Genomic DNA, 13,986 nt, shown 5'->3' on the forward strand with positions numbered 1-13,986 from the left:
ATATGTCAGCAATTTAATCACTTACAGGCTCTCCTCGATGTCCTTCTAGGCCTGGAGATCCAGGCTGCCCAACTTCTCCCTTTAAAATAAAAAAATACTCAAGAAAACAACCTTATATGCATAATAAGCATAAAAATAAATTTATTTGCACAAAAATATTTACCTTATTTAGTAAATTAGAATTTGAATATAGGTAAAATTTCAAACCACTACACTTTGAGACTTCACCAAACAAATATCTCTTAAAAGTTTAAGACACAGCAARAAGTGTCATCAATCCAATAGTCCCTCATGCTGTATCTGACAGCTGTCAAAAATGTCAAAACAGTTTGTAAAAAGAGACAAGAGGCAATTTTCCTTTCAATCAGAACAGCAATTCCCGGTTGAAAGAATGTAAAACAATAATAAACTGCTACTGTCTAATTTTTAGTACAAGTGATAGTATGAAAAAATATTCCAAAGCACTTCAGAATACAGCAGTACCACAAATGATCACATCTTCATCTCCTTACTTGAAGTATGCATGATACTAAAGTATTCTGAAAACTTGAATAATTCCAGAAATAAAAGCACATAAAAGAAAGCCAAAGATACATACATATATATATATATGTGTGTGTGTGTATATATATATATGTATATATGTATATATGTATAACAGTACATATGTATATACATATATAAAATAACCTGTCACTGACTAACTTAAAATTATAAAAGTTGGACTTGAAGTAACAATAGGTAGCATCTGGGTTTCAAGCCATGTTTTTTCCACATTCTTTCCCAAAATGAATATTGTAAAAAAAACAGGAAAGCTACAACAAAAATTTCCTTCAAAGACTGCCTGTTTGTTTACAGGCCCAGAATTTGATTACAAACCCAGAATGAATGAATGTTTTATAGCAAGCAGATGTTGAAGTCAGGCTAACAAMATGTTTGAATGAAGAATATGGCTTCTATTAACTATTATATTATGAAATGAAAAAAAATAATGAGCATATAATATTTTTTATACTACAAAAAATTAAGAAAATAGTCCAGAAAATGTCTTTCAGTTTAAATGTATACATGTTCACACAATATATTGAATTCYCTGTATATTGTTTGCAAGCATAAAACAGATGGAGGTACTCTCCAAATTCATGCTTTAGCAACATAATGCTTCACTTTAAATTGCCACCAGTGACACTTAGAATTTTATGTTAATGTTAACTGTGATTATTACCAGTCTGTTAAAAAATACCAGAGAAGAAAAAAAATCTAATATCTGATTTTTTTTTCTACATTCTACAGTACCAGAGAAGGAATTTCTCTTCCAACTTAGCAATAATAACTGCATATATGTGCATATAAATATATATATACACCTATATATACATATCTATACATGTATATGTATATGTATATATATATATATATATATATCTAGATATGTATTTGTGTGTATATATAAATATATATATATATATATGTGTATATATGTGCACATATATATGTAAAATAAAAGGCGATTCATTTGAAATAAAATCCTGGAGGCAGCCATGCTCATATCACAAACAGAATTCTAGTCAGGACAATTCACGGAGGATTGATTCAGCTGACCACAGTTGCATTCGATTGCCTACAAAATGACATTTGGTCATATTTGCGATACCCAATGCTATCTTGGCTATTCCCACTCCAGAAAGGCAATGGCTTTCCATAGGACTTATGGTATATTTTTCAGCTCCCTGAGGATGTTTTGGARACTAATGCATTTCAAATGCACCAGGGATTTTTTTTATGTACACAGTTAAACTGGTACCTAAAAGTCTGCCTTCTCTGARCTGAACTGCTCTCCAGACTCCACTGGCATTTCTCTGGATCTACCCTACTGACAGCTGCTGCSTGGAATGTTTTAGGCCTCTCACAGGCCTTGTGTCATATCTCCCTGCTGCAGCAGATGTCATGGATATGCCAGCTGGATCCCCAAATGCTCTAGACAAGCATCATCACAAAATGGAAGACCCAGATCTCCAACTACAGTAATATGAATTTAGAAAATGAATTCMGAAGTACACTTGCATTTCTGGACAATGAAGTAACATTAATCTTGGGCAGCCCTCGATAATTTAATTAYTATTAAAAAAAATCTTATAGTAACAAAGCTGCTTTTGTAAAACTTCTTTCGATCATTCAATTGAGCATTTACATCATATGTTATTAAAATCTTTTCCCTGKGAACATAGAACTGATGCTGCTAAAGTTTGTTTTTACAAATTAGAACACTGCAAACAACAACTTGGCAAGCAAAACATCCAGTGAGCTCACAGACTATACAATACTATGCAATACATTATAGAAATAACATAGAAATAATAGATCCTGTTGTCTTTTTTACAGTAGACACATACTCAACTRACTTGAAAAACTGTTCTACATTAAACATGAAAAGTACTGCACAGTGAAGAGAACACAATACAAACATTAATCCATTGAAGATACCTTCCCCTAATTTTCCTGCAGCTCCCTTCAAAAGCAAATTATATTCTCCATCTATGCTGGTATATAAATCTCTTTAACAGATTCATAGAGAACCACAAAAGGATAAGAGAGATAAAGTATAAACAATCTCTAATGATCACTAACACACTCTTAATAAAAGTGTTGCCTCTGCTCACAGAATTGAAAATAATGACATCTGCTCATTGCTGCAGTAAACTTCCACAGCTCCCARCAACAACATCATTTGAATTTCCAGTAATTCTCCACAGAAGAAACTGGGCATGCTTAGACCACAAGAAATGCAATTGAAGGCCTTTATTAAGATATTAATTTACATTTCTACATACCTTGAAGCCAGGACTGCCTGGTAATCCATCTTTGCCATTTCTGCCAGGGTCTCCCTGTGGCAACATTTCACAGTAATCAGTAGGCGATTTAACAAGCAAAAGCAAAAGACAAATTGTCTTCAGAAGACTTACAGATCGTCCAGGCATTCCTGGAAACCCTGTATCACCCTTCTCTCCTTTTGAACCCTGAAAAAAACAGCAAGTGAAAAGTAAGTAATGCTCAATATTTATGCTGAAAAATCAGTGTATTTAACCTATAATTCATGTATGTTTTTTCTTATTTTGAAAATGYACAGAAGATGTTTCTTTCTTAACACAGGCAGTTGTCAACTAATAACTATGACCCCAGAGTTAAGAAAGAAAAATATGCTTCAAATATGCAAACASAGACCCTCTTTGAAATCGCTTAAAACTCTAGATCAAAGACATGAAGAAAATACAAGGACAGGTGAAAATATAGTGGTTGACATTGGATGGCCAAAATATACCCTGTGCTTTGTTTAAATTACAGATTAAAATATCTCYTTTTTCATCCACTACCAGCCTCACTCCTTTCATATGCTCCTCTCCTCACTCCCCTAACTCCTCTCCCTCTCTCGTTTGTTTATACATATATTTAAAAATRCGGACTTATTTGCAATATAATTATTACATATGCCTCATATATGCTGTGTTATCCCATAGACCTATATACAAAAATGTATGCATTTTGTGCTATGTGAAAATGAATCATACYAATCCTCTAACAGAATGAAGACAGTTCTCAAAATATCCAAATAAGCAGAGCGTGAGTTTGGTATTTCTAAATTTAAGTAACCCAGTAAAAGAACGGAACGTTTTTCTGAGCTGTATTGAAAAATCACATTCTCAGTGAATACTGTTATAACAATATTATTATGTGGTCTGGGGGTCCCATGCCATGGCTCCCAGCAGGGGCTACATGAGCAGAGGCTGGGGCTGTCCCAGCCGGACACAGCCGGTCCCAGCCAGGCATAGCCGGTTCCAGCCGGACACAGCCGGTTCCAGCCAGACACAGCCGGTTCCAGCCGGACACAGCCGGTCCCAGCCAGGCATAGCCGGTTCCAGCCGGACTCAGCCAGTTCCAGCCAGACACAGCCGGTTCCAGCCAGACACAGCCAGTTCCAGCCGGACACAGCCAGACACAGCCGGTTCCAGCCAGACTCAGCCAGTTCCAGCCGGACACAGCCGGTTCCAGCCAGACTCAGCCAGTTCTGGCCGGACACAGCCGGTTCCAGCCAGACACAGCCGGTTCCAGCCAGACACAGCCGGTTCCAGCCAGACACAGCCAGACACAGCCGGTTCCAGCCAGGCACAGCTGGTTCCAGCCAGACACAGCCGGTTCCAGCCGGACACAGCCGGTTCCAGCCAGACACAGCCGGTTCCAGCCGGACACAGCTGGTTCCAGCCAGACACAGCCAGTTCAAGCCAGATCCAACCACCCAGCACAGGGTAGGGCTGAGCCCACAGCTGGGGTGGCACTGGGGAAGGCGTTTAAGAAGGGACAAAAACATGACACCAACAAAATAGGGAAAGAGGGGAACAGTAACAGCTCTGCAGACACTGAGAAGAGAGTGTCAGAGCAGAGATTCCCCTCCAGCCTGTGAAGGGGACAGCGATGGAGCTGTGCAGCTCATAGAGCCACCATGCAGGACCATGTTTCCCTGGAAGGCCTGTGGCCCTTGGGAAGGACCTGCGGCCCACAGGAAGGACATGTGGTCCCTGGAAAGGACCTGTGGCTCTCAGGAAACACCTGCAGCCCTCGAGAAGGACCTGCACTGCAGCAGGGAAGAAGCTGTTAAAGACCCCCTTAACTTGCTCCCYATTTCCTATCCCGGGAAGGAGGGAAGCCCAGCCTAGGAAAAGGCAGCGTGAAGGACAATGCAGTTTAGTTTTCTCCTTTTTTTCTCACTACCAAAACTTATTTTAGATGTCAATAAATTAAATTAATTTTCCCCAAGTAGCCACTGTTTTGTCTGGGACAGTAACTGGCAGGTGATCTCTCTTATTTGGACCYACAGTCTTTTTCCATATTATTTTCTCTTTCTGTACAGATGAGAAGGGAGAATGAGAGAGGTCCTTGGGGGTTTGCACCAGGCAGCCAGTCAAGGTCACCACATCACAGATACCAATAGGATTTGGCTTTAATTTATGATTATGAAGTCACTTGCCTTTTTTCCATATATTCCTGGCACTCCTTGATCTCCTTTAGGACCCCTTTCTCCCTAGACAAAATGCATGTGAACAAGTTAATTTTAAAAATAGAAATAATTATATAGAAATATAAATGGATACACATAAAATATAAAAAGTTTACATGTAYAGCAGACACATAGAAGGCAAAGAGCTCCGTGTGATATAAAAAATACACTCAAGACTTAAATGCAAATCTTAAATTTGACCAGCTTTCCTAGAGGAGGAGACCAGAATATCCAGCACTGATGGTGAGACAATCCACAGCTCACAGTCTTAATGCCTGCAGTTTTTATGAAGGCACTTAGTGATTCTCATTACTTCAATATAGGTAGGAATGTAAGTGAAAATTCAGCTCCTTGAAAAGAGCTGAACTTTTCTGAAGACCTTATTTGAAGAGTTAATAACACAAATTTTGAAAAACTAAGAARTAGATTCAGTTGAATACTGAATAGATGGGCAAAAGATATGGAGGAAATTGTTTTGGGGAACACACATGCGAACTAAAATCACTGGGATAGACCAGAACTAGCCTTCCAAATGCTGTCCCTCAAGTAGAATGATAAGAAATTAATAAAATTACTTTTATTTTTGAAAACATTATTTGTGATGAAGAATCCTTTAAGTAATAGTAAAATTAAATTAATGTGAAATCCCATAGAGCAGAACACAAATGGAAAAACAGRTGGTTTCTACTGTTTGATATCTATGCAATGAAGTCCCACAGCCTGTGTCTTTCCTAAATATCATCTTCATATCTATTAATGTTAAATAATTCATTAAATGGTCTGGCATTGTGTTGTATATAGACTTATTTTCCCTTTAAATTAAACTACAGAGCAAGCTGAAACACAGTAATATTGCAACAAGAAATATTTAATTTCAACCTTTGGTGCTGGCATCCCATGTAATCCAGGAAAACCAGGCAGTCCACTGTCACCCTGAAACAGCAAACRTATTTTAAATCCTTGTATCACTTTTGGTGGTAATACACTATAATAGCATTCATATTCTTGTGATGAGCAAATAGTGGAAATATGTAACACATCAACTTCATAACGTTGGTATGATGATTGATAAGTGTTTTTTTGATCTTTAAACAAAATTCATTACATAAAAGAAAGAGCTCAATCATTAAATTTTAATCTAAATTTACTGTAATTTTARTAAGTATTATGGTGGTTCAAAAGCAGCAATTTAGTTTCACAAGATTTAAAAAACTAATCTCTATAGCAGCTGTGACAATTCTACCATCCTTTCCTAATTCCTAAAGAATAAGGAAATTCCCTAGATCTGAAATGGCTTTGCTACTGCCTCTTTCTGAAAATACCAAAGACCTACTGACCTTATGAAATTTCTTAATAGCTTATTCTGGATGAGTAAAGTATTAAAAAATAAGATATTACATACATTATCTAAAAAAGAAAAAAAAATTAAACCAAAATACACTTACAAAACAACTTTGGCAATTTGCCACATGAGGTCTCATTTTAATAGAAGAAAGAATCCACAGTGGTAAAAGCAGTTGGTAATTGAAAAGACAAGGCAAAAGATCAGCTCTTTTTATTGTTCTCAGAGGTGTCRGATATCAAGAATTTCAAACTTTTGCTTCTGGTACTGAAGATATTTAACAGATAATTTGTCTGCATGTGCCCTTGAGCAATAATAACAAAATCCTAAATTACAACTTGTCACTACTTGACTTGAAAGAATAAAACCAGTCCTAGTTGCTTGTTTCAGCAGAAAATATCTACTTCATGTGAGAAAACAGCCAATCACAAAATCATTTTTGGACAATCAGAACATTTTCTTTCTGTTAATATCTACTTCTATATTGAACAATATATTTAAATTTCTTTAATATATTTGTGTCACATAGGAGGAGTAGTAAACTATGCTTAGAAAATTATTTCATATAATATTTAAAATTCTAAGACAAGGGTTAAACCATGAAAACATGTCTCACTACTGTTTATCAAAGTCATTCATGCCTAAGCAGATTTGGAGAGGCCTGTCATATATTTGCAGTAGGCAGGAACATGCCACATGAATGATAGCTTGTGGGTGAATGCTATCACAATATCTCTCAAAAATAAATATTAAAAGCAGACAATGGAATGGAGTTCAAAAATCAGCAAAGGTTATAAAACTAACACTTCATGAATCCATTGCTTCTTGACAAAAAAGAATGGAGTCTCAATTTCTGCTCAGAAGTGGTGGATCAATTATTGGAGAAACTAAAACATCTGGAAACTGAAACAGTTTTAAATTAGGTAGTAGAGAAACTTTACAAGTATTAGGATGAAATAAAGAGATGCAACTCCAGGAAAAAAATTCTAATGGCAAGACCTATTTTACAATGGAAATGTTCTCTAAAACAGTGGTGGAAGCCCTATTTCTTGGCACATTTTAAACAAGGCTAGACTGAGCAATAGGAAATATTCTATCATCTGTCACAACCCTGCACTGCCAGGCAATTAGAGTTTTTCAGCAGCAGCATCTTAATTTTTACGGACTGGCCAATACTGACTGATCAATTACATTAAGTTATAAAATTAATTAGATTGAGATGGCTGAAGCACAGAACACGTAAGCAGTTTTTCAACTCTAACCATGAATTTGAGAATTCTGCAGAACAGTGTTGAATTTAAGAACTTGCTCATTAAAAACTTTAGAAAGAAATTCTAAAATCTGTTGGGAAAACAAGCGCTTGCTTTATAGAAAAGGCTTTTAAGTTTTAATAAGCCAAAACCAAAATAACTGTCATCACAATCAGCTTAGAGCATAGGGCAGAAACGTGAGAGAAGGATGGACACAGATATTTACATATCAATAAGACTTGCCAATAGCCAATGGCCAGTTCACGGTGTATTCAGAAGATCCAGAGTCAACTTTATCYTGATTACCAGAACAGAGTAACATATAAGCTTTAACATCTATCTGTAGCTCCAAGCTAGTAGCTACACCTCAGCCAGAATTTTCCACAAAAAGTTTTGGTTTCAATTAGTAAGTGTTTTCTGATAAAAAGGGCAATTCAGGAATTCCTATGTATATCATCTGGATACTCACTTAAAGAGAAAAAGCATGAAAAGAGTTAAAAAGAAACCATTTTGACACGTCTGTATTGTGCTTCCAGGTAACCTTAATTAGATACAGTTTCTAAATATATGTTATTCAGAGAAATGRAGTTGTTACTGGCAGTGCTAAACTTTATTAAAAAAAGCATACTAGATTCAGAATTTAAATTTAGGATTCTTAGTTCTTCCTTATCATCCTTTCAATAAACAGTTCTCACAGAACACTGGTGAATATTTTGTTATTATTACCTGTACAACCAAAACTTATAAAAGTTAAGAGTAAAATCTTCTTATCTATTACCCTTATTTGGGTTCTTTTACCTTTTCCCCATCTTTTCCTGGTTCTCCCTTGATACCTGGCAAGCCACGAGGTCCCTAGATTGAGAAAGAAATGAACATCAGCTCAAATACTAATACAATCTGATATAAAATGAGACACGAAATGTAGCACAACATGGCCCAAAGACCAATGTGTCAGCTGCCTGATTACAACATTTTAGTAACTGGACACAAGAGCAGAACCAAGCATGATATGTACCCAGCATGGCTGAACACAGCACACTGTCATAACCCATGACTGAGGACACTGAAACAATTTTTTGTTCCAACCAAGGACCACYCCAGGAGAAAAAAAGAATGTCACACAGCCTATGCTAGCCCAGAGATGTCCCTTCAGTTGTCCACCAGACAACCTCCACATATGCCATGTTGCAGGCTCGCCCTTAGCCCAGACATGCTCTCAGATATTTAATTCAACAAATGAGTTAAGTCCTTAACTACCATCCAGACTGGATCAGGCCACAGGTAAAATACAGCACTGGTTTTCAACAACTGCCTCAGAAAGGACTACTAAATTTATACAACAAACAAGGGACTACTCAAAGGATTACTAAATTAATACAACAAACAAAGAAAAATAATTCTGCTCCATCATTCTGGGCTTTATGTGAAACCTTGTTTTGATGTGTGAATTGTGGGCCATCTGTCACCCTGACAAGAATTCAGATCACTGTTAGAGATTCACAGAAAAATTGAAGGAATACTGGAATACTGTTTGGCTTCTGGATTGGGACAAAAATGTCTAACTGCTCCAGAAGTTGAGTCCATCTTCTGGAGGCCTTACATAGCACTGCTTAGATTTGCCATCTAATTGTCAGCCTACCTGCAAACCCCAAAGCCATGTGAATTTCAAAGCAATTCACCCAAGGATGGCCCCCGATTTCAAGACACCCCTTGAGCCTTCTTCATTCCCCACACCTCAACTCTCAATGGCAAACAATGTATATTGAAAGATACTTGACAGAATTTGTCTCAGATATTCAAATTCTAGGAATGAAACAGAAACTCACTTGAATCCCTGGAGTTCCTGGGATACCTGGAGTTCCTACTGATCCCTGGTATCCCTAAGGAAAAGAACCAAGACTTTTCAAAAGCAACATAAACAAATATTCAAACACCTATTTAAAGAAAAAACAATCCTGCTTACTAAGAGAACTTATAATTTTAGGTCAGGTATTTTAGCAATTGTTATGACAACCATACATTTGGGATTTAGATTTCAGCTTTCAAAAGCTTTCATATCTGCAGCTGAAGTTCTCAGCCTCCAGACTTTAGCTAAAACCAGTTATTTTGGAATTGTTACACAAAAGCATAACAAACATATTGTTTTATTTTCCACTGGAAAAAGAAAAAGATAAATTAATCCACATATGTAGACACATTTTTTCTCTCCCTCTTAAGAAAAATAGCTGAAACATGCCAGGATTTTAAAGGCTTATATCCAGTTACCGGAATCAGCTTCAACAAACAAGRTATGTTCTAATACATTATGGAGCTAGTTTTATAATATCTCTAAATAATAAAAATTCCATTCTTGATACTAAGCACTTAGTTATGAACTTGAAGGTATATAACAGGCTATGCAAATAAAAAAAATAATTTGAATGACTGGGACTACAAGAAGAAATACTAAATAATTCATGAGTTGAAAAGAGAATTTCAGGAATGCTTTACTAGAAATACATTGGCAGAACAAGGGAACATTTACAGAATCCAAAATACATGTCTATGTTTTGGTAGATTTGATTCAATTAGTGCAGCAAAGATAGCCAGTTTTCATTCAAAATTAACCATTAATTCTTTAAAGAATCCTTTAAGGGAGGTAAATTATTGAAGAATAAGAAYTTTACATAGTTCATTTAAAAACATGTCCTTGCAATGGACAAAATGAGCTACCAAAAGAATTTTTTTCATGAAAACATATAAAACAAGAAGAGAAATTGTTCTGTAATATTCTGAGGCTATTTGGTTCAGACATTTCAACAAGCAGACAAAAATAAATTTGTAAGTCCTAATAAATAGGCTATCCAATTTCAAATACCCAGAATTCAATCTTGATTTGAACTGAGAGAAGTAATAATCCTATTTCCAAATGGGTTTCAATCTTAAAATCTTAGCACCAAATTTCCTGGGGTGATTTCCACACTGGTAAAAAGGAGCTAACAGAACCTGTTCAGTACAAGGAGGGAAATGTGTTTGTCTGATTTCTTCTTTAAATGAGTCAGAGCTTCCTAGGAATAATAAACAGAGCTAAAATTATTTGCTGGGTTAGATACAAGAGAGTCCTTGCTCTGCCCTCTTCCCAAAAGACATTTGAGCAGTTGCCCGATGAGCCAGCTGGTAATGTTTAATATAGAAGTAAACAGAATTCTAGGTATCTATCATACATAGATCCTTTATCAAGCATTTTACTTTCAGTGCTCAAGGCAGTTCTAGCAAAATCAGCTTTAACTGTAAATGGTATAGTATTCCCAGAGTGCTTATGGGCCTCCCAGATAGCTGAAATAATTCATCAAATCAGAAAATGCTTTTCAAAGTTTATCTAWTTTTTTCTCCTAAAAAAAAGAAAAAAAATGATATGACATTCTGTAGGATATAATTCTATACAAATAAAACTATTTCATAATTTAGATCTCTGCGATGCAATTTCCCTTCCCCATCTAACTGAGCAGGGGAAGAAGTAGAGGAGGACAATTTCCTGGCTGAACTCAATTTCAAAATCACAAGATGAATGGAGGACAGCAGAAGAGACCAATCTGCATATTTAGCTCAGGGCTAAATACTGTAATGTGATTTCAATACAAATCAAACACAATGTCAATGTGCTCTTTTAATGGAAAGCTGGAAGAGAGAAGATTCAAAAGGAAATTCACAGAAAGTCACAAAAATTCGTATTACTATCCAATACAAATAACATAGCAATTGTTTGGACAAGTTAAAAACCACATTTTATAAAATAAAAATACCCAGATTTCATAAAACCGAGTATATATTTGTATTATTACTCCATTTGCAGCATGGAGCATCAATCTACATGCTAGTACCGACAAATGTTTTGCATTAAAGTCAGCTCAAATCCTCTTTCCCTAATCACAAAGCCCTCAGTAGAAGTACCTACATGACATACATACATATGCTGCAAGAATAGCAGTGCCATAGCTCCCATTTTATGTAAAAGGGACAGATGTGAAAATTCCCTTTTCAGCTGAAGAGTTCAGGACTGCAGGTTCTCTTWCAAATAAGGTGAATGCGCTAAGTTTGACACCAAAAATAATACTTTTTATTCTGGGCTTCATCTTCTCTCATGAACTTCTCAGAAGACACACAAGTAGCATGAGAAGTATTATAGTTAACTCTGAATTTGATATTCAGTTTTGAATCTAGTCACCTAATCATAGTAGCCCCTGCCATTTGAGATTCCTAGGACACCCAGCCAGTGTTAGAAGACAGTGGCATAAAATATTTGGCAGGCATTAATTGTCTTGCAGTGTGGGCAAGACAAAATATCTTACAGCATACAAATCCTATACCTCTTGTGGTATATTAGTTAAATACCTGCTGACTATTATGAGAATTTAGACACCCTGTGTCTCTGTACCCATTTAAATACTAGATGTATGTGATATTAGGTAAATCCTGCCAATAATGTTTCATCAATGTTGTCAGTCAACATTTATCCACATCACTTTGTTTATATTCTCATTCACTATTTTACATCAGTTCAACTAAAATCAGGATTATACAAAATCTTGCTCTCAGTTTGTTGTGGGTGAGAACAGTACTGATCATTTTCTAGTGCCTAAAAATCCTTAGAAGGAAAGTGATAAATAGCAGAACATCGAGATTAGATTTTTCCCAGATTGCTGAGTATTTGAAAAAAATCACAGATAAAATAAAACTTTGGAATTTAAAGAAAATTGCAATAATTTACCAATAGTTCCAAGGAAAAAACTGAACATGCTTCTTAGGTCAAAGAACTTACACAAAGGACAAAACAAATTAGTAATACTGTCATCATCAATGAATTAAGAGCCTTACTGGAAAAAAAAACCAAAAACTTAGTTTGCCTGTAAAGGAAAAAATTAAGCAAGAAGGGCATATGACAAGTATTAATTCCAAAGAACTCTGGGTGCAATAGCCCTGTAAACCTCAGAAGTGTATCTCCAAAACACTTGCRTGCATGGAGGACAAAAGTTCAGACAGCATTCATAGGTGCATCCCATCTGATAAATACAAAAGTAAAAATAGAGGATGGATGGATAAGTCAATGACAACTGCACACTTCATTARTAAAAAGCTCTTGGAGTCAATGAACAAAATAAATGACAAAGGCATGAACACAGGACTACTTGGGAAAGACAAATGGAGAAGTAAGCAAGCTCAGTTTGGCTTGGAAGAAACCAAGGATGGACAGTATTGGTCTGAAAATACTGAAGGACTGCGAACACTAAGTAAAAAGAACTATTCAGGGTGGTGYATTAAGCATAATGGAATTCAACTGCAAAAGGAAAATTTAACTCTGTGTAGAAAAACACCCTGAAAGATCTGCAGACCTCTTGTCAAAGTTTCCTTCATGAAATTATTAAATGAACTCTATCTAAAGCATTACAAGACAAGTCTTCAAACTCTTTATATAAAATACATTACCTCTTACAGGACAGAAATTGTTATAACTATTCAGATATGTGTCCATGTTTACTATTTCTCCATCTCATTACACTTTCCTCCATTAGCTAYTTCATCATCTGCCAAGGCCTTCATAACTCAGAGCCCCTAGCGGTATATTACATCTGAACACAATGTTSTCACCACAGAGGAAAAAAGACCCATCAAGTTCATTAAATGAACTGGTCCTAAATCCAGTTTTAAAAGTTCCCAAGCTTCAGGCTGTGGGAGACAGGATGATGTACCAAGAGAGTCTAACTTCCTGCTCACTGTTTAGATGTTCATCCTTATCATATCCTCTGCCTTTGGCAGCTGCTGCAGGTAGTGATGTGGTCATTTGTCTGAACTCTATAGCTGTCTCTGCAGCTCCAGTMAGCATCAGGCATTGCTCTGATTTCAGACTATTTTGTCTCAGGGAAGCCTATACATGACTAATACATGACTGTATTAGAATGGAACAAAAAGATTTCCTCTAACAATAACCAGGTCACAGTGTTAACTGAGGAATACATATTTTTCTGGTATTGAGAGCAGCATTTCACAGCTGAATTATTAACTCCGTCTATGAAAATTTTCTGAGAAAAGTAGCTGCAGAATTTATAAATCCCAGGCAAACCGTCCAACAGCATAGGGAATTCCATGTATATGTGAAACTATTACCCATTTTTATTCCAAAAGGACTGTTGAAATAGCTCGCCATTGCTAGTATGTAAGTGCATCATAAAAGATTTGKCCTTCAGTTGGTCACCAAATATTAAACTCTAGGTAATACTACTGTAATAATGTTCTATAATCTTTAAAAAAATATATTGGAATGATAAAAAATTACTTATTACGTGAGGCTTTTGATACCTTATGAACTC

General features: G+C 36.0%; 1 protein-coding gene across 1 annotated transcript in view; it reads right to left on the minus strand.

The window, feature by feature from the left end:
- COL21A1 (collagen type XXI alpha 1 chain) overlaps positions 1–13,986 on the minus strand; it is a 63,969-nt gene that overhangs the window by 31,784 nt on the left and 18,199 nt on the right. The window contains exons 10-16 of the mRNA XM_057372213.1: positions 9,469–9,522; positions 8,441–8,494; positions 5,930–5,983; positions 5,021–5,074; positions 2,964–3,017; positions 2,832–2,885; positions 26–79 (exon numbers count right to left, since the gene is read on the minus strand). Of these exons, the coding sequence (XP_057228196.1) occupies positions 26–79; positions 2,832–2,885; positions 2,964–3,017; positions 5,021–5,074; positions 5,930–5,983; positions 8,441–8,494; positions 9,469–9,522 (378 nt within the window). The remainder of the gene's footprint in view (positions 1–25; positions 80–2,831; positions 2,886–2,963; positions 3,018–5,020; positions 5,075–5,929; positions 5,984–8,440; positions 8,495–9,468; positions 9,523–13,986) is intronic.

Source organism: Malurus melanocephalus, unplaced genomic scaffold (genome assembly GCF_030028575.1).
Source record: "Malurus melanocephalus ecotype Western Australia unplaced genomic scaffold, MMel_1.1 scaffold_166, whole genome shotgun sequence".
In the NCBI taxonomy this organism is placed as follows: Eukaryota; Metazoa; Chordata; class Aves; order Passeriformes; family Maluridae; genus Malurus; species Malurus melanocephalus.